The sequence below is a fragment of the Urtica dioica genome, chromosome 9 (genome assembly GCF_054948205.1).
Source record: "Urtica dioica subsp. dioica isolate 48M chromosome 9, U.dioica_male_clone48M_v1_H2, whole genome shotgun sequence".
Classification (NCBI taxonomy): Eukaryota; Viridiplantae; Streptophyta; class Magnoliopsida; order Rosales; family Urticaceae; genus Urtica; species Urtica dioica.
This window is the reverse complement of record NC_142764.1, coordinates 3754039-3781316: the sequence shown is the minus strand read 5'-3', so window position 1 is coordinate 3781316 and position 27278 is coordinate 3754039. Positions and strand designations below refer to the sequence as shown.

The 27278-nt window shown below is 39.9% G+C and overlaps 1 protein-coding gene across 2 annotated transcripts in view; it reads right to left on the bottom strand.

Moving 5' to 3' along the window:
• Window positions 1–799: 799 nt before the first annotated feature.
• The window catches only part of LOC149384645 (GDSL esterase/lipase At5g45910-like), a 92683-nt gene continuing 66204 nt past the window's right edge, over window positions 800–27278 (bottom strand). Inside the window, exons 2-6 of one of the 2 annotated variants that reach the window (XM_089627010.1) lie at window positions 2475–2746; window positions 2198–2401; window positions 1978–2126; window positions 1617–1890; window positions 800–1134 (exon numbers count right to left, since the gene is read on the bottom strand). In XM_089627010.1, the coding sequence (XP_089483136.1) occupies window positions 896–1134; window positions 1617–1890; window positions 1978–2126; window positions 2198–2401; window positions 2475–2721 (1113 nt within the window). In that variant the 5' untranslated portion in view covers window positions 2722–2746 and the 3' untranslated portion in view covers window positions 800–895. Of the gene's footprint in view, window positions 1135–1616; window positions 1891–1977; window positions 2127–2197; window positions 2402–2474; window positions 2834–27278 lie in introns of those variants that run through there. The other variant, XM_089627009.1, reaches the window with a different exon arrangement.

The following is a 27278-nucleotide window of genomic DNA, read 5'->3' as shown; positions in this document are numbered from 1 at the left end:
GCAGCTCATACAAAGCAGAGTCACACCTCTCATTCACCTCCCTTCTCTCCTCGGAGAACGCCTCGACTGGAGGAACCACAACTCGAGATTTTCGAGTTCCCACACTTGGCTCGGGTGTGATCACTTGGTCTGACTTTGGGTCGAAGCACCCGAATCTTTAAATCGTTGTTCATTTTGGTGCAACAACAGATGGTAAGAATGGGTAAGAGCGATTGTCGAAGATGCAATATCTGAACAAATTTTTTTTGGAGATCTAGACAAGTTTGGAAGAGTATTCGAGCATGTCCGATTAGGGGAAGCGACTGCTAGCTTCTTGTTTTGAGCACTTTATGGGCCAGCCAAAAATAATCAAATCTTAAGAGATAATAAAAAGGATCGGTCACTTTGAGGGGCGAAGTTCGAGGCCCTTTTGATAGAGATTGACGAGTGCCAATGGCCTTCACTAAGCAACACATTGTGGAAATCACAAAGGCTATGCTGCGTTGAGAACTATGAAGAGTTAAAATATGATGAAGATGTGGACGATGGGAGTTTGTGCAACACCCTCCTCTACAATGACACCCTAAGAACCACGAGGTCCTAATCTCTATGCTTGGAAGCAAGAAATTGGGGTAATGCACCTATTTAGACACAATTGGAATAGATGGAAGAAGGAATGTCTATTTTTAGAGTTTAAGACGCAACAATGATGGCTTAGACGCGAGTAGTCGTTTCTAAACCTAAATTTTGTTAAAATTTTAAGCGGTAGAAATTACCTCCAATTTTGTTTAGACTTCGGCAACAGCATATCAATACATAATTCTCTTAACAAAAAATTAATCTATTCAATAATAATAGTAGAAAGCCACACAGTTCTTCTGTTATATAGCAATAATAGCTCCATATTTTAACATGGTCAGATAACCACGGCAGGTGGATGATGGAGGAGAGGTGGGTGAGCGAAAGAGGCATTGAGGAGAGTTTCTGCGATGATACGATAAGCAGTATCGGTCAAATGAAGGCCGTCCCAATTTGCGTACAAAGACGGATCTTCACAAGTCGTGGATCCGTTGGTGCCGCACCACGCTGCAGGATTGAAGTTGTTTGGGCCTCCCCCTCCACAACAGGTTATCAATATTGTCTCTTTATTTAACCCTGCTTCCCACAAAAAAAAAAAAAAAAAAAACAAAACAAAACAAAATAAAAAACAAAAACAGAAAAACTTTACACTTTTAGACTCTTTTTGGAACCCAAAAAATAAGAAGGAAAATGAAAATGTGTTGGGAAACAAAAATTGAATGTAAAATAAGAGAGGAATCAAAATTTTATGTTGTATTTGAAAGTCATGGTGCAAGAGAAAAGCTATTAAATTAGACATAAACATGGCCCCTAAGTGTATAAACTTGGATGGATTCTATTTTTTGTTAAATATGAAATCCACACATTAATTATACATTTTTCCTAATAGTTTCATTTTTCTTCTATTTTTTCTCTACTCAAGCATCTTTAGAAAAATAGGAGGGACTACATTTTCCTTTCCCTCTTATTTTTTGGGTTCTAAATAGAGCCTTGTAATAAGTTGTTTCTTTATTAGTGACACTCGGGTCGAATTTGAATAGTGTGTGAAGATCACTCACCGTATCGTTGTGGGTCTCCAATGAAACGCATGGTGGCGCCGAAATAGTCCATGTAAACGATCTTGCTGTGCGGGTATTCCTTTCGGGGAATATCTAATGAAGCCTTAAGCCGCGAGTTGTGGAGCTCGGAGAAGGCATTAAAAGCCGTCAAACAACCCAACGAGTCGTAATCCAATTCCTTCGAACTTCGAAACAGAGTGAGGAACACGGTGGAGCACCCTAAGGGGAATAAACCCCCCACCCCCACCTCCGCTGCCCCTTGTTCTATCAATGCCTCTCAAAACACAAAACGGCAAAAACAAATCAAGGTAAATAAGGAAGAAATAAAGAGTGCTTAATTATACAATTTCAATGGACGTACTGTTGTTGCTTTAATAATTGCCTCAACAACCGGTGGGACCAGAGCTTGGACTTCTTGGATGGTTTCGCCGGAAAAGAATCCCAAGTTATAGTCATTCCAACCGATCTCTCCCATCAGAAATAACGATTTCTTCATAAACGAATCGCAATCTGATAAATACAAATGGATGATCGTAAGAGAACCTTATAGTCATCGATTCACTTGAGACACTAAAACTAACCTTGTTCAGTGAGGCAGAGAGACCTTTTGACCTCCTTGAACCACCCCAGCTGGACTGTCAATGAATTGTTTGTCCACACTCTCCGGCGGCGGAGAAAGAAATCGGAGTCAAGCGCGGTGGCTCCAGCGACGGCGAAGTTAACTCCGGTGCCGGGGTGAGTGTGCGCTAAATAAGGCGGGAGGTAAGGCAGTCCAAACGCCTCCGCTACAAAACAAATAGAATTACATTCGCTCTCTCTCAATATACAAACCTCACAAATAGTGGAGAGATTAAGTACTTAAGAAGTCAACGATGAGGCGACCATCGGAGCACCGTCCGGTGGGGTGTCCGAAGAAAGTCTGGCCGTAGGGAAGCTTCCTCAAATAGTTGAGATCGGGAGAGTCGCCGGCGATGAGCGAATTTCCGGTGTCGCTAATTGAGTCGCCAAAGTTGAATATGGCATTGTATTTGTTACTGAACGGAGTGGCTTCTGATGAAATGGAGATGCAGAGAGTGATGGCGATGAAGAAGAAGAGCGATTCCATGCCCTGAGTAGGTTCTGCACTTTCGCTATGAAAGCGGAGGGGGTAATATTGTCATTTACGTGAAGTGATGGAAAAGAAACAAAGGCATTATTGTCGATCCCATTTTCTTAAGCTCTCTTCCTTCCATTTTGTTACAGGCTTACAGCAGTAAATTCCCGTGCCTTTCAAATTATTTATTATTTACACTAATTTTTCTGCAATTTAATTAAAAAGTCATTATTCTTAACCAGAAAAGGGAAGGAAAAAAAAATAACGTGTCATAATTATTTTATAAGTTGAGACGCATATGGCATGATACAAGAAAAAGGGGGATTTTTTAACTTTTTAGTCATTTGACTTATAGCGTTTTGTATAATAGTCACTTCATCTTATTTACGGAAAAAAGACAAAAAAAAAAAACCAAAATAAGCATGAATGTTTTTTGGTATTTTTATTTTTTTAGTGCCGTAAATAAGTTGAGGTGGTTATTTACAAAAAAAATTACAAAAGATTGACTATCTACCAATTCTTAGACTTTCTAATTTTTTTTTTTTAAAAAGGGCAAATAGTTGGTATTTGGGAGTGTCAAACCAGAAAAAGTCATTGGTTTACTTTTTATTACGTTGAAATGGGATGGTTTGATTTGGGTTAGCATCTCGCAAAATTTTGATTCAAATCATTGCATTTGCATCACTAGAGTCTTACACCTCTAAGAAATCTTTATTTTACATGTTCTTGAATAATATTTTCAGTAAATTCTTATTCTTTCTCGTTATATTTTTAGATTTGTTACGAATCAAATCGCTTGAAACATTGAAATTTCATTTTTTTTCTATGTTTTAATTTTTATGAAAAAATAGTTTGTGACAAATAAAATCAACTATTTTGTATATAATTTACTCCTATGAATTAAAATTAATTAATTATATTTATTTTTTAAAAATCAATTTACATCAGTAGGCTATTATTAATTTAAATCATTTGAATTTATTTACTCTCTTTGTCTCTCTCCGATCCAGGCATCTGAAGCCAAAACAAGTTTCTTGTTTAAAAAAACTTACCAACCATTGAGGACAATCAAACCATTTGCTTGAATCTGAACACTGTAGAAACCACAAATTTCGAGAGCAATAACAAAATCGAAACTTTTCTATTTGAAAGTTCAATATGAAAAATCAAGAGAGAGAGAGAGAGAAGCCTTGGACATCCTTAGTCTGAGCTGTGAAATTTATCGTCGAGTCTTCTACCTAAAAGGTTAGGGCTTCGTTCAAGGGAGAGAGAGAGAGAGAGAGAGAGAGAGAGAGAGAGAGAGAGAGAGGAGAATGGAGAGAGAGAGATGAGAGTGGAGAGAGTGAAGAGATAGAAGTCAAATATGAAAAGTCACTACTACAAAAATGACTTTTACGAGCGACGCATAGAATTAGAAGCGACATTTGACATTTAGAAGCGACAAGTCGCTTCTAACCTATTCCTTGTCGCTTCTAATCTATTCCACAGATATACAGACATTTTGCATTGAAAAAGTCATACTGTTTGAGGTTAGAAATTAAAATAAAATAAATTAAATAAAATAAAATAAGAAAATAAAAAAGCATTATTAGAAGCGACAATACGCTTCTAAAGTCGCTTCTAAATATTACTTGCGAAATGGTAGGAAAGATTTAAAAGCGACAATCTGCTTCAAATGTTGCTTCTAAACTCTTCCCGCTATTTCACAGGAGTCATTTCCGGCGCCAAATTTTTGTTATAGAAGCGGCTTTAGAGGCGTCATGTCGCTTCTAAAAGTTTCGCTTCTAATTTTTAGAGGTGACTTTAGAAGCGACTTTTGTTACTTCTAAAAGCTGTTTTTGTAGTAGTGAGTGTTGGAAACGAAATTTAGGTTTTTGAAAAATGTTTACCTTATCAACTAAGGCAGAACATAAAAATATTTACAAAACTATTTTATGAAACCGAAATATGGTGCATGTAACATCAAATCCGAGACTAGCCTTTTTGGACCAACAACAAGTGATCTTCAATTCTTGATGTTCTTCTCCACACGTCCTTCCTTGGTCAAGTTGAAGAGAACCCACAAAAAGAGTCTTCAACAATACTAAAGAAAATCATGTATAAATGTGTGTGGTCGCAAGTGAATCAATGCGACATGCAATCAATTTTCAAGCCAAAAATCTACCTTGGAAAGTCTCGGTATCAAATCACAAGGATCAAGACCGAGTCCCGAAAGAGAAGAGAAAATTTTTCTAAGAAAAAAATGAGAGAGAAATAATGAGTCAAGCTCATGTGTCAAGTGTGTCATTTGGCCGAGCCACGTGGTGGCTATTTATAGCCAAGATGGCCGAGTAACCAATTCACAATGCTAGCTTGATTCAATAAGTAATCTCAATTATATTAGGGATGGTAATTTGGTCCTAATACGAAACACGAAACGGTTACGACATGATTTAGAGTGGATTTAGACCTCAATAAAGAGATCGGTTCTTAATTGGGTTGAACACATCAACACGATTAAATAGTATGTCGAAATGACCCGCTTATGTAACACGATTAAAATTCAATTACCACGATTATTAAATAGTCGACACTAAACACGATTACGACCCGCACGAATATGAGCCAATTAATAAAATTACGAGCAATAGCCTGATTACGACTCAATTAAACACGATTAATATTATATATGTAAAATTATTATCATATAAAAGTGATGTAAAATTACAAGTATAAAAGGAAAAGATAACATAAAATTATAACTATAAATAAAACATAAAATTGATATTAGAAAATATGATGGAATAAAAAGAGTTGTTATGTCATATATTAACATTTATATTCACGTAGAAAACTTATTCGTATGATTGAGGTTCACTACTACAAATTCACATTTCAGGTGTGGAAGGGTATTAGGTGCGACATGTCGCACCTAAATCATCGCACCGGATGCCTCTATTTGTTCTAGTGGTTGAAAATAAGATGTATTCGTATCAATATCAATTCACATAAAATAACATATAATATATATATATATATATGTATATATATATATAGTCAATACCAAATCACATCACGAGCAATAACATTTGAATTATATAACTGCTTGTCATCGATAAAACAGAAAATATAGACCAATCTAGTCTATAGCAATTGACTTCACGATAAATAACATTTTAATCATATAGTTATATTGTCGTAAAAACACAACAACTATAGACCATTCTAGTCAATTAGTTTTTCTATTAATATATTCTTATTTATTATGACTATTAGATTGCTATATCGTATACAAATGTTATATAATTTTAATGAAGTACTATTTATCGGTTCCTTATATGAACCCTTGAGACTAATTATAATACAATTCTTAAGGATTGAAATTACGGGGACTCCGATCGGAAACCAATCCGGATTCCATTTTTTTCAAAATATCGGCACCGAAATGAACAAAATCGGAGTTTTCCTTATATTTCGAGGAAATCCGGGCAGGAACCAAACCGGATTCCGGTTCACAAATTCTGGTCCGGTTTAGTTCAAATTTTCAAAAAAAAAAAACAGGGGTATTTAAACCGGATTCATCGCCCAAAACTTCAAAACAGGCGGTAAATAACCCTAAAAATTTTCGTAATGGCAACGACCATTCTTCACGCGATTCTGCTACTTCCAAGGGACGTTATCCCTTTTCCAGTGTTGGCCAAGATAAAATCACTTCACACCGAAATAAACTTCGCATGGGTTAAGGTATTTGAACAAATCTCGCCTTTTTTTTCATAAATTTGATGACTTAAAGCGGTTTTGATCAATTTTATTGATTTTTCATGGATTTTGTTGATGGTTATTTATGATTAACTTCAAAATTTTAGTTTATAACTTTATTATTGTGTGTAATCAGAATTTTTATCCAATTTTTTTCAATATTTTCCTTTGATCCGAAAATTTGAGTATTTTTTTTAGTTTTTTTTTTTATTGTTAAATTAGTTTTGGAATATGAAAGTTATATATGATTAGTTGATTTTGTATCCGAAAATTGATATAAATTTGGTTGGATCTGAATTCTCGAATGTATTTTTTATTTTTATTTTTTTTGTTAAATTAGTATTAGAATGTGAATGTTATGTATAATTAGTTGATTTTGTATCCGGATATTTGTGCAATTTTGGTTGGATTCAAAGACATGAATGAGTTATTGAGTTTTTATTTTTATTAAATAGATGTTGTGATTTGTGAGTAACATTATAGTGTTGGTAATGTATTTGGTTTAGGTGTTGATTTTGTGACTTTAAATTGATAGATTGTTATAATATGTAATTATGTTATGTAATAAAACATAATATTATGTAATGTAATGAAGATATTGTAAATTTTTTCTTTTTTTTTTATCTTATATTATATATGTGTGACTTTTTTTAAATATTTGTTCACTGAATTACTCTCGGTAAATACGGTATTTGATGGTATTTCTCGACGGTAACGATATTCTCAATTGTACATTTTACCCATTCATTTTCTCAATTCCACGGTATTTCTCTGGCTTACTTTCGGATACCAATAAAATCTGAGTCCCAAAATGATAACGGTATTTCGATCATTGGTTTTAACCAAATCCATAATATTGATATACTATCTTTCAGCAGAATAATATAAATTTGTTGCACTAAGCTTCACTCATTTCTAATATGTAAATCCATATTCGTGTTTTATAACATTATCTATAGTTTGTATGTTTTTATAATATCTTTAGTTTGTATGAAACCAGTGAAGTAAATTCCTTACTCTGCTCTTTGTCTAGGCCACGGTTATTTTATAATATCTCTAAATCGTTGTCCGAAAAATGAGCGACAACATTTTAGCGCTAGAAGAAAGGAACTTCCAGACTTGACAGCTCGTCTCCTCTACCACACTTTCTACCACTTCTCTCCTTCACATTCGCTCTCGAGAGATGACCCGAATTCCTGCCACCTTCTTGGCCGACCGAGCAACTAGCTTGAGACACGACTAAGGCCCCCGAGCGACTAGCTCGAGGTATGACTTGAGACGCTTGGCGCATAGGACGGGCGATCAATACCCTTGCGATAGCGAAGGGTAGCCCAGAGACCAAACCACCGCCGGAAACTGCACTGCCTTTAGGGAGGAGACGGCCCAAGGGCTCCCCAAACTCCTTGATTGGTCGGGCGTGGATGGGACTCGTATCGCAAATCTCCATGGTTACGACATCGAGGAAGACGACACACTCGACCCTGACTATGTCGAGAGGGGTGAGGTCGAGGAGACCGAATTTGGTCAATCATACATGCGATCTGAACATCCTATGGCCGGGGCATAATCACAAACCGCTGCCTCGTGATAACGAGGACTAACTTGGTGAGCAGGGCTAACCCGACCTCTCAGGAACCCGGCCTCCCAGCCACAAGCTTCTCAACCTCTCGGCCATAGGCATTTTGGCCTCTCACACAAGGTTCTCGGCTTCTCGGCCTCCTGATCACCTAGCCTCTCGGCCACAAAGCTTACCGGGTCTCTCAAGCTTCACGGCCACGGCCACCAGGCATCTCGGCCATCTGGCCACCCTGCCTCCCAGCCTCACGGTGACTCGGCTCTTGGCCACGGTCTCCCAACCTCCCAGCGACTCAACTCTCAGCCACTCGGCCTCCGAGCCTCTCGGCCACTAGGCTCTCGGCCTCCTGGCCACCCGACCTCAAGTTTTCCTATAGGAGTAGACTCCTCAAGTTGAGTCTCAAGTCCTCGAGTCGATTTTGATATCCTCGAGAAGACTCTACGGAAGACTCCTCGATTCGAGTCTCAAGTCCACGAGTTGACTGAAAAGTCCTTGTGTCGACTCACATTCAACACCACGAGTTGAATCTCATGTCATCGTGTCGACCCCAAGAATTATTCCTCTAGTTGATTCTCAACTCCTCGAGTCGACTATCAAGTCTATGAGTTGACTCTCGAGTCCTCGTGTTGACTCTACACAAGTCCTCGAGTCGATTTTGACATTCTCGAGTGGACTCTCAATTCCTGGACTCGAGTCTCTAGTCCACGAGTTGACTCTAAGAAAGACTCATTGAGTGGACCGTCAATTCCTCGAGTCGACTTTCCACTCCTCCAGTCGAGACTTGAGTCCACAAGTTGACTCTCGAGTCCTCGTGTTGACTCTATTGAAGTCTTCTAGTCGATGTTAACATCCTCGAGTAGACCCCAAGGAAGACTCCTCAAGTCGACTCTCCACTCCTAGAGTCGAGTCTTAACTCCAATAGTAGACTCTCAAGTCCTCGTGTCGACTCTACGCGTGTCCTTGAGTCGATTTTGACATCCTCAGTAGACTCCAAGAAAGACTCCCCAAGTCGACTTTCAACTCCTTGAGTCGAGTCTCAAATCCACGGGTTGATTCTCGATTCCTCATGCTAACTCTATTGAAGTCATCCAGTCGATTTCAACATCCTCGGGTAGACTCCAAGAAAGACTCCTCGAGTCGAGTCTCAAGTTCATGGATTGACTCTCGAGTCCTCGCATTGCCTCTATTGAAGTCCTACCATCGATTTCAACAACCTCTAGTAGACTCTAAGGAAGACTTCTCGAGTTGACTCTCAAGTCAATGAGTTGACTCTCAAGTGCTCATGTTGATTCTATGCAAGTCCTCGAGTCAATATTGACATCTTCAAGTAGACTCGAAGGAAGACTCCTCGAGTCGACTCTCAACTCCTTGAGTCTACTCTCAAGTACTCGTGTTGATTCTACGCAAGTCCCGGAGTTGATATTGGAATCCTCGAGTTGACTCTCAACTCCTCAAGTCGAGTCACAAGTCTACGAGGTTACACTTGAACCTTCGTGTCGACTCTAAAACAAGTCCGCATGTCGACTCTGATGTCCTTGAGTAGACTCCATTAAAGACTCATTGAGTCGAATCTCAACTCCTTGGGTGGAATCTTAGGCCCACGAGTTGAGCCTCTAGACCTCATGTCGACGCTGAGTAAGATTCCTCGATTAGACTCTCATTTCCTTGAGCCGAATCTCTAGTCCACGAGTTCACTTTCAAACCCTCGTGTTAACTCTGAGCAAGATTTCTCTAATTGACTAGCAAGTTCTAGAGTCAAATTTCAAGTCCATAAGTCGACTCTCGAATCCTCGTATTGACGTCAAGCAAGTTCCATGAGTTGACTCTCAAGTCCTCATGACAACTCCATGCAAGTCCACGAGTTAACTCTCCAATTCTCGTGTCGACACAAACCTTTCCCATGCAACGTAACAAGCCGTTCATGACGCACTAAAGCTATCCACGCATTGCATAAATCCTCCCACGTAATGCATTAAAGCTGTCCATGCAGCACACTCAAGCTGCCCACGTGACACCTTAGGTCATCCATGAGACGGATCAAAGCTTTCTATGCGGCACACTCGCAGAGAACAAGATGTTTTGCCCCGTAACCCAAAATGTGGCACACGCGTCGACAGACGCCATGCCCACTGGAAACAAAGCCCCCACTATCTAGTCTAACCCAAAATGCGGCACATGCATTGACAGACACCACACCCGTTGGGAACAAGGTCCTCACAACCCAGGCTATCCCAAAGCGCGGCAGACACATCAAAAGATGCCACACCCGCTAAAAATAAGGCTCTAACCACCAGATTTGATCCGAGGCACATCAAGCCTACCTGTAGGTACCGCATTCATGAGATTACAGGTCTCACTTGTGCGGGTCACCCAAAAGGCAACTCCCACGCCGACTGGCAGCGGGATAGCTAGGAGACAGTGACCGGCGTCCGCATGGCGACCAACTAGTTTGGCCAGCACCCACGGGAACTCAAGCCACTAACTGTGGCGTCTCTCGCTCGACTAGGGTGATATTGTGCAAATTGATGAGACACAATGCAATCAATCAAGAAAATAAGACATAATAAAAAGATGCCCATAACGGCGCACCTAAGTCGCAAAACACGCCGCACCTTGAGATGCCCCTAACGGTGCACCAAAGTCGTCTCTCACAATGCATCTAAGATGCCCCTAACGGCGGACATAAACCGTCTCTCACGACGCATTAAAGCCATCCCTTGCGACGCACAAAAGCCATCCACGCAATATACTTAAGCTGCCTACGATGCGCATGCGAGACATTTCACACGAGTGCACTTAAGATGCTCTGGCTGAAACGAGATGACAATCCTAGCAGATCTCCTTGGGAAAGAAGGATTGGCTTGGATATTTTGAGTTTACTGCTCTTATTATATCCAAGGATAAACTCAGAGGGCTAATGTTTTTTGCTCGTTCTGAACCACCAAGAACGGAATGATCACGAAATTTCTCAGACGTCCATGCCTGGTCAGCCAGCCCCAAGCGGCCATCTTTAGTCTACCAAGCCCGGTCGGCCATTCCCGGGCGGCTAAACTCGGGCGGCCAGTCCCGGGCGGCCATCCCCGACCTACCAAGCTCGGTCGCCCTCCCTATTTGTCCATCCCCAGTCTACCAATGACCGTTTGGATGACTCGCATGGCTAAGGCCACCCTTGAGGCAAGAGAGATGCGCATCAAGGTCTGTAAATATAGACCTTGACTCCAAACCAAAGGTAATCCATGGTTGAGCTTCGAAACGCTGTCGAACCTCTGAATTATTCATTTCATTCATCTTTGGCCTCTAAACAGCTATTCCACCTCAATCCTCCTAATGTTGAACTCTCGAGAGGTAAACAAAGGCAACCCCTATGTTTCTCCTTTGTAGTTCACATTTCCTTCTCTTTTCAGGATACCTTAGAGGACGTGGAAGACTATTCATAACCAGGGATGAACTCAGGATACCGAGTTTAGGACGCTTAGGCTCGAGTGCGATCACTTGGTCCGGCCTTAGGTTGAACCATTCGAGTATCTAAATCATTATTTGAAAATGAGTGACAAATTGTGTGGATGCAACACGCGCGTAGCTTCTTGGATGGTGAAACATATGGATTTGAATGACGACGAGGTTGATCCCACGTATGTGAGCTTGATGTGTTGGGCTATCTTCTCCTGAAAGACCGCTCGGAGGTATTTCTTTCGTTGGGTACGAGAGTCTCAAAATTCGGGGCCTCTTAAGATTGTGTCCGTGATGTACATATGTGAGCCCTCGGATTCATTGTTCGCTGCACGATCGTGACAATGATCGTGACTGCCCCTTTCTTGGATTGGCATGAACGTTTTCCTGTCGGAGCGGCCGTCCTGGCCATTTGGATGTTGAATTCTTTGAGTTTTCCATCTTGGATGAGGGTCTCAATCTGTCTTTTCAATTGATAACATTTGGACATCAAGGGTCCATGGTCTTTGTGATACTCGCAAAACTTGTTTCGATCTCGAGTTGCAGGATCGTTTTTCAGGGGGTACCCAAATTGTCTCGGTGCAAGGTCAAAATCCGCTCTGGCGTAGTACTCAACGGGGTTAATGTCGAATATTTTTGAAAACTGTCAACCAACGGTGGTTTTGGCCCAGGGAAAGAGCGACTGTTAGGGGTCTGGCCTCCTTTGTTTCTACGGTTTCGGGAATCATGGCAGTCTTCGTCTTGTTCACCTCGACGATGACCATTTTGGTTGTGCCCTTTGCGTCCATTGAGATAGTCCTCATTCTGCATGTAGATTTTGGATCTCACCATGAGTTCGCCATGTCCCTTAGGAGTCTTTCTACTTTGAATTTGAGGAAATCGCTAGTTTGAACGCCTTCGGTGATGGCAGTGATGGCATCTTTTTTGTCGAACTCCTCGACTTTGTGAGACTCTTCCATGAAGCGAGTATTGCCTCAAGGTCTCGCCACTCTCTTGCTGATATGACAAGATGTACATCTTGGATTTCTTCACCAATGTGGCGAATTTGGCAATGAAGGCTTCACACAAAGTCTTGAATGAGTGTATGCTTCCAGGTCTCAGGCTTCTAAATCACTCGAAACCAGTTTCAGTGAGGGTTAGGCTGAAAGCCTAGCAGAGGGAGGCGTCAGACTGTCCCTGCATCGTCATCCACGTCTCGTAGTGTTGGATGTGGATGTTTGGATCGGACCTCCGCCCCGTCTTAAGGAGGGACCATGGGCAGCTTAAAATTTTTGACGCATGGTTGTGCTAGAATTTTCATGGCAAAAGGCAAGTCTGACTCCTCAACGCCGCCATACGGTCTCTGATCTCCAGCCTTTGATTCCATCATTTCGATTATCTGATTCTGGAGACTTTGAATCTTGGTCCATGATATTTACATGGCATTACCTAAGGTTGTTGCCTCTAGCGCCCCACTCTAAGAGTTTAGCCTTTGCCTGAGGTCATCCCCCGAGAGTTCCTCTAAGCAGTTAGGTGCTCCCTCAGATCTCCACTAGTGGTCTGACGATATGGAACATCTCTCTACGCAGCCGAGCCTAGCCTGAGGGACGGTGTTGTCAGTGGTGCGCACAAGAAGAGTTGTAGTCTTTATTTTGTACATTTGATGTAATAAAGTCTCACAAAGACTCTTGCTTGTAATTGGTTATTCATTAATAAAAAGTCGAAACGTTCATTCATTCTTCCTTGTCTGTTTGAAGCTTTATGATAAAACATTAGTCTTTACTCCATAAACAAACTTAACAACTTACGAAGAGACAAATGTAGATTTGCATGAACAAACTTTTCGTAGTTTGCTTAAAACGATATATTCACAATCTAAGGTCAAAGGACTATTGACCTCAGTACGATTGTTAGGAGAATCTATGATGTCTGGTTATTGAGAGTTGGAGACTCTATAGTTCTTCTAGGTATATTCCGAAGGTACTGAATTAATCAGTGCACTTCTAGAGACAAAATAAGAATAAACCATTTAACCTCTTATATCTCGAAGTCACTACGTATGAATTGCATCGTGCTTACCTCAATCCTGAAATGAGACATGCCATTTCACAACTTACGTATTCTCATTTGAGAAAGTCAGAGTTCGGACTCACTATGTGATTCTTAACAGGACCTATTGGTGAAGTACTAAGTTGTGAAGATGTCATGAGTAACTTTGTGAAGTTCTCATAGATATGGAATTCATGTACAAGATTGCTGAAATGCAATGTATATCACCTCATGCTTTGTTCCTTGGAATGTGAATAAATGAACTGGCAAGTGTCCAAATTGAGTCTTGACTCTTTTGGATGAAACAATGTGATTTGTTAGCTCCTCGTCAATACATTGTTTCTAACTTATTCACAAGCGACAAAGGAGTTGAGGAAACAGTTAGAAGGGTAAAATGGTAATTTTGTAAATCCCGACTAGATGATGATATTCATGAAGGGTAAATACTGATAATATTCTGTGGATCCACTCATTACAATTAGGTTGAATTCTTGAGTAGGAAATAAATTCATTTGAACCGAGAGATTTTCAGTGTCAACTCTTTAGTGGAGTCAGTTGACATTAAGCTAAACTTGGAAAAGCTTTGTGAACTTTTGAATCCAAGTATTTAGCTCAAGCTTTGTTCATTTGGATCCATGAGGTCACTGTAACAAATCACATCGAGTAGGAATAGTTAAACTAGAAGCTAAGTCAAAACAAGAACGAGACAAATTTTACGAAAATTGTCAAAAAGCTAATTTTGTCTTTTTGGACATAGGATGAAATGAATGTCAATAAATTTTTTTGACAAGGTCATTTGATGACTTAAACCCACTCGGCCAAGTTTGTTTAATTGGGCCTAGTGGATTAATTTCATTTCATAAGAATTTTATTGAAAATTCTTAATGGGCTTTTCTTATGTTGTCATGAACAAATGAAGAGGCTTCTAGAAGCTCCTTCTAGTCTTCTTGGCCGCCCATCACCCAAAGAGAGAGAGAATATTTTGTGCATAAATGTATGAAGATACTTGCCAAAAGAAAAAGAGGAAACAAATTTCCTCTAAGAGGAATAAGGGAAATCGGCCAAGACTAAGGGGAACTAAAAGAGGAAACAAATCCAGCCTTCTAGAAAGTATATTGGCCGTGTGACTCTAAGGGAGAAGGAGGGAATATTTGCTCATGAATATGTGATATTCTATAGAAGAGGAAACTGTTGTCGGTCATTTTCGGAAAACCCGAGACGCCAAGAAGACACGCCGTTCAAAGGGCCGATGGTCAGGCCGGAGGTCCTGAAGAGCGGCAAGCCTTCTGTCACGAGTCGACTGACAAGTCCTCGTGCCAAATCCTCACGTTCCTCGAGTCGAGCCTCGGGTCGCCCCTCGAGTCAAGCCTTGAGTTGTTCCTCGAGTCAAGCCTTGAGTTGTTCCTCGAGTCGAGCCTCGAGGCGTTCTCCTCGAGTCGAGCCTCGAGTCGTTCCTCGAGTCGAGCCACTCTCGTCGAGTAGAAACCTTCATATTTCGCATGGCAAGAATGGTATTCGAAGACCCCTAAAGGCCCGCAAGAGTCCGGCAAGACGAGCCATTCGCCGCACGCACAACAAGCTGCGCCGGCCAGCCGCGCAACAAGCAGCGCGCCGCGCCATCAAGACAGCGCGCCGCGCCAGGCAGGCGCGCGCCGCGCACCCGCGCGCCGCGCCCCCTGCGCCGCGCGCCGCGCGCCGCGCGTTGTGCGCCGCTCTTTGTGCGCCGCGCGCGCCGTGCGCCTCCGCTTGATGCCACATGCGTTCCTAGTCCCACATGGACGAAAAAGAAGCCTTCTAAGGCCCCCAAACACCTATAAATACCCCCTCTCATTGAGGGGAAATCCATCCCATTCTTTCTCAAGGAACTTGAGACTTCTCTCCGCTTCTCTAGATGCCATCCTTGGCCTGAAGCGGATTCTCCACGATTTCTCGCTCTCGGAGATTCTGAAGCACTTTCCGGGGACTCCCGAGTGCCGCCTCTCTTGATCGAGCGATTAATCTTGATCCCACGAGAGCTCTAACGGTTTTCTACTGAAAATCGCCTATGCGTCTAGCACCCTAGACGCGTCCGCCATTTCTGACAAGAAATCGCCTACGCGTCCGGCATTTCCGACTAGGAATCGCCTACGCGTCCGGAATCTCCGCCACAACAAGGAACTCCTGACTTAGAGTCTTCCACGTCTCCAAAAGAGAGAAAACACACATTCTCTCTCGCATACGCGATCTCCGAAGTTCTGAGACGTCGCCGAGGACTCCTCCGCGCCTCGTCTCCTTCGTTGAGCACGCCTATCCACCAAGGCTCCGCGCCTCATACTGCGTCCTACACGCTTGAACTACGTTCTGACCTGATCCCACGCACGGGTACGTAGGCAGCCGACAACCAAGGCACGGTCACTCCTCCTCCTCACCCCCTACCTCTCCCGAGAGGCGGGTTGATCGGAGAAAACCCTAGCTCGAGACTATCGAGTTCACACTCTTGGCCCGGGTGCGATCACTTGGTCCGGCCTTGGATCGAACCGCCCGAGGTTTTTAATAGTTGTTCATTTTCGTGCGACAACAGAAACTACCTTATTGAAGGTAGAACCTCTCCTATAAATAGAGCCCTCATTCTTCATATTTCATTCATCCCAAGTTTTAGAGATTTGAGAGCTTCTCTCTCTAGCTTGGCCGCCCACTCCTCTCTCTCTCTCTCTCTCTCTAAGTTCTTTTCGTTTTTGTTTTGGCACCTAGGTCCTCATTTGACCTAGTTGTTTTACCTCTTCGACTTTGAGACTTGTTCTTGATTCGTAGTGTTTAAAAGTGTCCACTCACTAATTCATTTTCTCTCGAGTGATTCTTGTGATAGAAACTGTCATGGTTGCTCGTGTTGCCGAGGAAAGAAGAGAGACGTGCTTCGAGGGGAGACGAACGTTGCAACTTTCCAAAAGCTTCTCAGTGTTCAAGCTTCTAAAAAGGTTAGTAAATTTATTATGCTCATAATAGTTTTATTTACGTGTACTTGCTCTTTGTCTAGGTTAGTAAAATTGTTTTACTTGTCAAAAGAAAATTTTTAAAATTCCGCCGCTTACCCGAAGCGTTAAACTTTTTCTTAAACCCTAGAACAATTCCAACAAATGGTATTAGAGCTATGGTCAAAGATATGCATGTACATGTAATTAAAATTATGAGCTTGAAGATCGTTTTCGAAAGTTTACTAATTTTGTGACAAGTTAGAATTGTTTTCTTAGATTTTTTTTTTAAATTTATTGCTCTTGCCTTTAAATTAAAAATCATGTTGATTTTCTATGAGTTTGGGATGTTATTAAAACACATTAGAATCAGTTCTAAAAGTTTTTAATTTTTTATATTAAAAAACGTGTTTTTAAGTTTGAGAAAATTTCAAGTAAATTTTGTGACTAGTTTTCTTGTCTTACTAGTTTCTTTTATTTACTTGAATCGTTTTATGCTTGTTGTTATTTCTTTTATACCATGTTATTACCATGTTAATAAAACGCAAATGAAAGCCTTAACAACTTCCTAAAACGTTCTGTCACACTCGATTCTTTTTACGCACTAAAAGACCGAACTTTAATTATTTATGTTTTCATCGAGCTAGAGTAAAACCCGCAGTAAAAGTGGCATAACTCTCTGCTAAGAATTCAAAATTTAATGATTCTTGAATCAAATTAAAGGTCTGTCTGTAACCGTTTTCATTTTCAAACTTGAAAATATTTTGTCATCCAAATCAAATAAGTTTTCAAAATGTTTTCAAAACTATATCTATATCACATATGTTCAAAATATCTATGCTCTTGAAAATTTGAGTGGGAGGTCTCTTCGTATACAAGCCGAAAAATAAAAGATGTGTAATCTCAAACTTTCAAGTGTTCGAGAAAGTTGAAGTTCACACTTCCCTCATGCACTTTTCCCGAATAGAAAATAGGAAAAGATCCGAGGATGTACCTTGTGCCTTTATGCAGTAACACTGCTCTGAACATGAACCTCTAGGATTCTTTTCTAGTTGTCCGCTCTATCGCTCTATAACTAAGAAATCCGTTTCCGAACTTATAAGATTCGATGTACCGACTCCAAAAACTAAGTGGGAGGGTTATACTCGTTGTTTGTAACCCACGATCCCCAACACTAATGAAAGAAGTAATTAACGTGAGACTAAGAGTCACTCTTATGGCCCTCTCTTAAATGAGAGTACTCTATGGCGTTTTTGCTTCGATCATTGCTCAATGAGCTACGTCCGAGAGTGAGACGATGAAGACAAGGCCTCCTCTTGGGGGATTGTTTTTTCAAAGTTGATCTTTTGGACTAAGTGGTTGGTTGCACACTTAGACTCAATCCCTAGTAATCCTCCCTTGAGGCTCTACGAAAGGATGTGAGTGATCAAACCAATTTAAAAGGTGGCTAGTCAAAATTGGTGTATTGACATCTTGGCTAAGCATTAATGATGTGTCATTTACCTATAAATGGAGATTTTTTGCGGCCTTCTCTTGAGGGAGTAAATTATCGTTTGGTTTATAACACCTTTGGATTTTATCAAGTCTTAAACAAACTTAATCCCTAAACGAAAGACTAAATCATAAACTTGTTTCAACTTAATCAAGCAACATGTCTCTCATCTCTCGATCATCCTTTCCTCAAACAAACTCGAAACCAAAAACTACGTTAATTGGATACGTAACCTCGACATCGTCCTTACCATTAACAAGCACAAATGGGTATCACCACCCCGTGTCCTCCTCAAACGAATAATAATTCGACTCAAGAGGAAAAAGACGCCTTGGCGACCTGGCTCCGCTCCGATGAGATTGTGAGGTGCTATATCTTAGCATCTATGAACAATGTGTTGAAAGAGCAAGATCGTGACATTGAGACAGCCGCTGACATGCTCTACAATCTCAATGACATGTTTGGAGGGCAAAGGCATCAGGCCAGACAACAAGCAGTCAGACAATTTATGAACTGTCGCATGAAGGCTGGAACTCCTGTCAGGGACCATATGATGCTGATCATTAGTTACCTGAATGAGATGGAAATCCTACGATCTGAGATTGACGAGGAGACCAAAATAGATATAATCTTGAAAACTCTCCCTGAATTTCTTGATACCTTCAAGTTGAACTACTCCATGAATAAGCTAGAGTACACTGTGACTGAGCTAATAAAGGAGCTTCACACTACTAAGGGTCTTACTAAGAAAAAGAGGAATCACGGAGAGGCACATGCTACTGAGCACAAAGCCTCCGCCTCTGGATCTAAGAAGAGACCTCAAAAGGCCGAGAAGAAGAACTGTCCTGCCTATCTCAAAGCAAATGAACATAGTATTGTACTAATTACCGAAGCATGCTTAGTAGCTGATAATGTATCAACGTGGATTTTAGACTCCGTTGCTACTAACCATATTTCTTGTTCCTTGACTAGTTTCAAGAAAACCAAAAGCTTAGATGAATGCGACTTCTGTTTCAAATCGGGTGATGGGAGCCTGGTGTCTGTAAAGGCTGTGGGATCCGTGACGCTGTCTTTTGAAGACTGCACTTTAAACTTGAATAATGTTTATTTTGTTCCTACCTTTGGGAAGAACTTAATATTCGTTTCTCGTCTTCTTGAGCAAGATTATTGTTTAAAGTTCATTAAGAATGGAATTCGTATTTCTTTTCCTGATAATTCTTTTTTCACTGACGCAAGTATGAAGAATGCTCTTTTCTACATCTATCCCACTCAACCTTCTCTATTAGACACCGAAATAGATAATGATCTAGTTAGGGAGCAAAAGAGGATCAAACTTTCTGAATCCTCCGATCTAACAAAATCAACATACCTTTGGCACTTAAGACTTGGTCATATCAGTCTAGATAGGATTAAGAGACTTGTGAGGGATGGTCCACTCCAAGCCTCTGCAATAGGTTCACTACCTACTTGTGAATCCTGCATAAAAGGAAAAATGACTAAGCGACCTTTCTCCGATAAGGGTCGAAGAGCCACTGAGTTGTTGGAACTAGTACATTCTGATGTATGTGGTCCGCTCAACCAACAGGCACGTGGAGGATACGAATACTTCGTTACCTTCACCGATGATTACTCGCGATATGGTTTTGTCTATTTGCTAAAACACAAATCCGAGACCTTTAACGTATTTAAGGTCTTTAGGGCTTTAGTGGAAAAGCAAACTGGCAAAGTGATCATAACCATTCGATCTGATTGAGGTGGTGAGTATATGTCTGGAGAGTTCGATGACTTTCTTAAAGAAGAAGGTATCGCCTCTCAGCTTACCGCACCTGGCACACCTCAACAAAACGGAGTGTCAGAGAGAAGAAACCGAACTCTTATCACTACTACATATTGTAGATTTAAAGACATGAAATTTAAGACGTTTTTCAAATTGCACGACTTAAAAAGTCCAAATTATCAAATCGCATTGCAAGTCGTTTCTAAAACGGTTCTAATAAACTTTTTAAGTCACTAGAATAACAACTTAAAAAATGTCAACATTAATATTTTTGAGACAATAAAAAAAAGACTTCAAATAGTTATATATTTTAAAGACGTTTAATGATCGACTCTAAAGGATATATTGAGTATTTTTTGTAAACGACTTTATAACATCTACATAGATTTAATTTATTTACTTTTAAGTCATGTTATAAACGTCTCAAATATGTCTATATTGAGATAAGTATTTTTATAAAATATTTTGACACGTGTTCTTTGATTTAATTTTTTATTATAAAAAGCCCACTTTAATATTAGTGTAACAGAAAATCCACATCTAAAAAGTTTTAAAAAGGCTTTCAAATCGTTTTATATAAAAAAAAAATTTTAAAAATCAAAAAACAATGTTGTTAGGGTTATGTTAATATTTAATAACCGCCCCAAAGTTCTATCACACATCTCCACTCCTGGAAAATTCTTTTCCTTCTCTATCTATTCTTTCATTCTACACAGTAACAAATTTCATTTCTTCTCTACCTCGTCCTTGCGATTTCACAAAGGAAAAACACTTCGCTGCCAAAAAAATTTGAAGACCCCAACCATTTCCCACACAACCCCACCACCGGGTTGCTCCTCGCCGCCGCCTCTCAGGGTTGTCTCTATCACTTTCTCTTTCTTTCCCTCTCAGACTCGCACTATTTTTTTTTTCATTCCACTCTAGCCAAGCCCAACTCCATCCTTGCTTTACCCCGTCGTCGCCGATTCAAACCGTCGATTTTTTGTGTAGAAGGTTTATGGTTCCAGGGATGCTTTCTTGAAAATAAATGGTGAGAACAACATGAATACTTTTTTTTTTTAAGTTTTGATACTTCTCTTGTACATGAATTTTTGTGTTCATTTGATTTTGAGTATTTATTTCATAGCTCAATTTGAATTTACATCGATTTGAATCTAGAATTAAGGGCTAGACTTAGAATTTTGTTCAACTTAATTTTTCATTTAATAAATATTCGATTCGTACTTTCAAATTGACAATTCAATTTGAAATCCAAATTCACAATGGGGTCGGCAAAAGATAACGAACGGTTTAGATTGTTGTATAGATTTGGGAGTAATGGGTCCGCTGGGAGTCGGAAAGTCGACCATCATGATTCATGAACCGCCTCTACGTCTTTGACACTTTTTCACCAGGTCTGACTCTGTCGTCCCTTCTCGGCTCTAAATATAACCAACATTATGTTCTTGATTTTAAATGCTTACTAATTTTTTTTTTTTCTGATTACCAAGATTGTTATTAAAAACTTGATTTTAATTACACAAATCGACATTTTCAGGAGCGTCGCGACTCAACAAGACAACATGAGAGATATGGCCACGCATTTGAGCATTGGAATAGAACCTCGATCGAGTTTCTTCTGACTGTCTCATTCTCATGACACTCATAACTTGCTTGTTCAAATGTGAAATGGTAAATAACCTTTGATTGTTTGGAGTCGCAGCCTGTGTTGAGCCACTTAATCTTATCTGTGTCTTTTATCCTAATCCCATTGTTTCAGAGGAATTTGTTGATGATAATACCAATATAAGGGGATCAAGGGGCTGATGAGACACTGACGTAGTTCTAGAAATCTACAAGATGCAATGGTATTACATTTTTGGCGTTAGAGATTCAACCGGAGCGTGGAGGGGAATGGGGACGATGACCAAGATTAGGGTCTACATAAAATCTATGTTGTAGTTATTTGATTTCTTAATTTCGTATGTAAATTATTGTACTTTGCCTATAACATTATCGATAATTTTTTTAAATGTATTCCAAATTCTTATTTATTTGTCTTTTTTTTAAATTGAATGTTGTATAATATTTCCATATTAATTTATCTAAACTAATTAAATATAAATCAGAAAATAGAAAAGAGAAACCGTTACAAAATAAGAGTAGCCACCTATTAAACAATAAACGTCTTCATAAGTGGAGCATTTTGCTGCCCAGGTGGATCAATTTTAAGTCGTTTTTTAAGATATAAAGTCATTTTTCTTTTAGAAATGAAGATATTTTTCAAACGTCTTCGTAGACCTCTCCACGTCAACATTTTTATGCCAAAGTGGAACCTTTTCTAAGTCATTTTTTATAGATATTTGGAGAAAATTTTTTATTGTCTTAAAAAATATGGACTTTTTAAGTCACTCACTTAGAGGTCGTTTTCTGGTACGACTCGGATTGTTTTTTAAGTCATGATTTTGACGTCTTAAAACGCAATGTTTGTAGTAGTGTATGGAGATGGTTAGATCAATGATGAGTTTCTCATCACTCCCTCTTTCCTTTTGGGGATATGCCCTCGAGATAGCCGCTTACATTCTGAACCAAGTTCCGTCCAAAACGGTTCCTGGTACTCCTTATGAACGATGGACTGGCCGTAAAGTAAATCTTGGCCGCATCAAAATTTGGGGTTGCCATGCACACGTGCTGAGGCAAAAGACTAACGAGTTGGCTAGTAGGTCAGAATTGTGTCTGTTCGTTGGATATCCAAAGGAAACCAAAGGTTTCACATTCTATAGTCCCGAGGACGACAAGACTTTCGTTAGCACGAATGCTCGTTTCCTTGAGGAGGACTTTATGAAGGATGCAAAACCTAGAAGCAAAATTGTGCTTGAAGAAAAGTTGGGTGAGGAAGCTTCTACCTCATCTGTAAGAACTGTTCTTACCCCAACTGAAACACAACATAACTCATCAGAATCTCGTCAAGTAGTACTTCGACGTAGTGGGAGGGCTACTCAAAAGCCTGACAGGTACATGTCCTATGGAGACTCTTTTGTAGCCGTCTCCGACATGGATGACCATGTTTCCTATAGCCAAGGGATGGCTTGTTCTGAATCAATTGGCTTGACGCCATGAAAGTTGAAATGAACTCGATGTATGTCAACAAAGTCTGGAAACTTGTAGACCTTCCTGAAGGGATTAAATCTGTAGGGTGTAAGTGGATATACAAGAAGAAAAGGGGTCCGGATGGGAACGTCGAGACGTTCAAAGCACGACATGTGGCTAAGGGTTATACCCAACAAGAAGGGATTGACTATGAAGAAACCTTCTTGCCAGTCGCAATGCTTAAATCCATCCGCATACTTCTATCCATAGTTGCAGCTCTCGACTATGAGATATGGCAAATGGATGTCAAGACGGCCTTCCTGAATGGCAATCTTGACGAGTGCATTTACATGGCTCAACCAGAAGGTTTCGTTGAAGAAAGTCAAGAGACCAAGGTTTGTGAGTTGCTTGAGTCCATTTATGGATTAAAGCAAGCATCTAGGTCATGGAATATTAGATACGATGAAACTGTGAAGAGCTTTGGCTTTGAGCAGTCAATAGATGAGTCGTGCGTTTACAAGTTAATGCACGAAGGTAAAGTTGTGTTTCTGGTACTATACGTCGATGATATATTACTCATAGGTGATGATGTGGGTAAGTTATCTGAGGTTAAGGTCTGGCTGGCAAAGTAATTCGATATGAAGGATTTAGGAGAAGCCGCGTACATTCTGGGGATTCAAATCTTTCGAGATCAGAAAAACTGGACACTGTCGCTCTCTCAAGCTTCTTATATTGATAAGATAATGGATCGCTTCTCGATGCAAGACTCCAAGAAGGGCCAAACACGCTTTAGGCATGGCGTTTCACTCTCTAAGGACTAGTCTCCCAAGACTGCACAAGAGATTGAAGACATGAGAAAAATTCCTTACGCCTCAGCCGTAGAAAGTCTCATATATGCTATGCTTTGCACTAGACCTAACATCTGTTTCGCAGTTGGCGTAGTTAGCCATTTCCAATCCAACCCTGGACCCGAGCACTTGATTACTGTTAAGCATGTTCTCAAGTATCTTCGAAGAACTAGGAACTTGATGCTTACATACTCAAGGACTAACCTGACTATGACGGGATATACCGACTCCGATTTTGAAGCGGATAAGGATTCCAGGAAATTCACTTCGGGATCTGTGTTCATCCTTAATGGTGGAGCTGTTGTGTGGATGAGTATTAAGCAATCTTGCATTGCTGACTCCACAATGGAAGCAGAATATGTGGCTGCTTGTGAAGCATCCAAAGAGACTATATGGCTTAGAAAATTCATTAAGTATTTGGAAGTTGTTCCAAACGTCGACGAGCCCATGACCCTTTATTGTGATAATAGTGGGACTGTCGCTAACTCAAAGGAACCTCGAAGCCATAAGCGCTCTAAACATATTGAGAGGGAATACCATTTGATTCGAGAGATCGTGCAGCGCGTAGACGTGGAAGTGAAGAAGATCTCAATGGTGGACAACCTGGCAGATCAATTCACCAAGGCCCTAGCGAACAAGGTCTTCGACCAACATCGAGAGGGATTAGGCATGAAGGATTACACACATCTTCTTTGAGTCAAGTGGGAGTTTGTTGTCAATGGTGCCCACAAGAAGAGTTGTAGTCTTTATTTTGTACATTTGATGTAATAAAGTCTCACGAAGACTCTTGCTTGTAATTGCTTATTCATTAATAAAAAGTTGAAACGTTCATTCATTCTTCCTTGTCTGTTTAAAGCTTTATGATAAAACATTAGTCTTTACTCCATAAACAAACTTAACAACTTACGAAGAGACAAATGTAGATTTGCATGAACAAACTCTTCGTAGTTTGCTTAAAACGATATATTCGCAATCTAAGGTCAAAGGACTATTGACCTCAGTACGATTGTTAGGAGAATCTATGATGTCTGGTTATTGAGAGTTGGAGACTCTATAGTTCTTCTAGGTATCTTCCGAAGGTACTGAATTGACCAGTGCACTTCTAGAGACAAAATAAGAACAAACAATTTAACCTCTTATATCTCGAAGTCACTACGTATGAATTGCATCGTGCTTACCTCAATCCTGAAATGAGACATGCCATTTCACAGCTTACGTATTCTCATTTGAGAAAGTCAGAGTTCGGACTCACTATGTGATTCTTAACAGGATCTATTGGTAAAGTACTAAGTTGTGAAGATGTCATGAGTAACTTTGTGAATTTCTCATAGATATGGAATTCATGTACAAGCCGATAAGAGAAAAATGGCTTAGACACGAAAAAGGAGGTATCAGACACGAACAATCACTCTGATCCCACTTGTTGGTGGATCGAGCGCGCATCGGACACGAACGATCGCTCCGATGCGCCTCTTCTGAGATGATTCCACCATATAACCATATTAATGCGGAAAAATAATTAATTACGCTGATCATAAGCTAATTAAATTATGGTTATAATTAACAAGATCTAGTTATGTTTAATTAATTTAATTCACGAGAGCATATCTATCAAGCAACCGATTATAAGAGTAAAACGATTATAAGAGCATATCTCACGAACTGAAAGCTTTCACAATCCGTCTTCGTCTTGAGTATTCTTGATGAAGGACTCGAGGATGACACCTTAGTCTTCCGAAACGTAATCTCCGAGGCGAATAAGAAAGATGAGTGGGCACAGTCTTTATCTCACTAGATCACGAAACTAGGTGTTTCGAGATCTCGCTCTTATTTTACTAAGAATGGAAACGAATTTTCCGAGGGGAAGAGAAGTGAAGTGCTCGGCCAAGGTAGGCTAGAGAGCACGAAATTTTCACCAAAAATTGCTTCAAATAATTGCCTATCTTTGCCTTCTCATGAACCCCTATTTATAGTAGTAAAAGGAGATATTCATGGAATCTTCCATAATATTTTATTTCCTTTTATTGTGTTCACACTAGTGGATTAAATCTAGGCCATTGGATCTCAACAAGTGAATCCTACTTTTTCTCTCATCCATCAGATCAATATCTATGGGATATTATTCTTTTATTTAAATAGAGAATAATTTATTTAGTGAGATAATAAAGGAGAATATATTATTCTCCTAAATATTCTCCTAAATACTTTCCTTTAAATAAGGAGAAAATATAGGACAATATCTTATATTTTTCTCTCTCCTTTATTTAAACAACTAAAGAGAAAATATTGGTAAATACCAATATTATAAAATTCGAATTTTAGGCACACGGCCAAGGGGAAATTTGCGCAAACCCTAGTGCCAAAAATTCCTAAATCCGATTTTCATATTTTGTGCAAGGCCCAATTGCTTAAAACCCAATTAATTATTTATTTACTTGGTCCAACAATAAACAAATAATTAATAATTGTTTATTTACTTGATCAAACAATAAATAAACAATTCTACCATAAATATTTATTTAATTCTGCGAATACCCGTTTTTCAGAATTAATGCTGTCAATCACAATTACAGCAAGTGAGATTAATAATGATAGACATCATTATACGAAAGTTCTTATCCGCCTTTATCAGAGCCGAATCGGGGACTATGGACCTAGTAATAGGAGCTTAACAAATCCGATGAAAAAGACGAAATAGTCCTTTCTCTTTTGTCCATCGATTCGTCTAATCTTGGTCAAATACTCCATCTTGTAAGCCAAGACTGAACTCTCCTTTATACTATAATTATATTTACTCATCGTGACGAGTGTCCACTGATATAGTCAGTTCGTGATCAAGATCCTCCAGGTTCAACCCGTATCGAGAGAAGTCAATTTATCCGTTATACTTCTCTTGATACATATCAGCCCTAAGCATTGTTGCTTCCCCAGCGAAAGATTCTTTCGAACGTTACTTACTTCGAAAATGCTAGCAATCTATCGGTTCTGGAATCAACCCTTAGGTGAGTGAACATTAACCTTCTTTCAGGAAGGCTGGATTCCGTATCTGTAAATCACTTCCCACTCGAATCATGCTCTGAGAAAACTCCCAAGACATAAGCTGTGATTAGCATGAATAGCCTTTTAGCGAATGAGTCAAAGAGCTCAGTAACATAACCCAGTGTCCATGATCACTTCAGGATTTAGATCAAGTCTCACTGTGACCATCATAGTGGCCTCGGTTAGTGTGTCGTAACGGTCTTTAAACGACACATCTACAACCAAGACCTGTCCAAGTCGTACACTTACCACAAGTGTAGAATGCTCCCACATAGTGATCAGCCTTCACCTATGTGTTCCACATATATGACTTTAGATATAGCTTTCCAGGCGTATATCAGTCATCGACCTCGTTTTAGCTCACCGCCCGAACTCAGGTGCCCAGCACGTGACTCAGTTTAATACGGAGGCTATGGAAGATAGTTTTTATTGATTCTAATTGTTTAGAACTCAACCCACTAATCATATAATGCTAATAAAGTAATCTTATTATCGAATTTAGTAATCATTTATTCATTATCTTCAAGTGGGCAATATTCCTAACAATCTCCCACTTTGACCAGAGAAGATAAGTTTCCTTCAGCCAATTTAATTCTTTGCCATC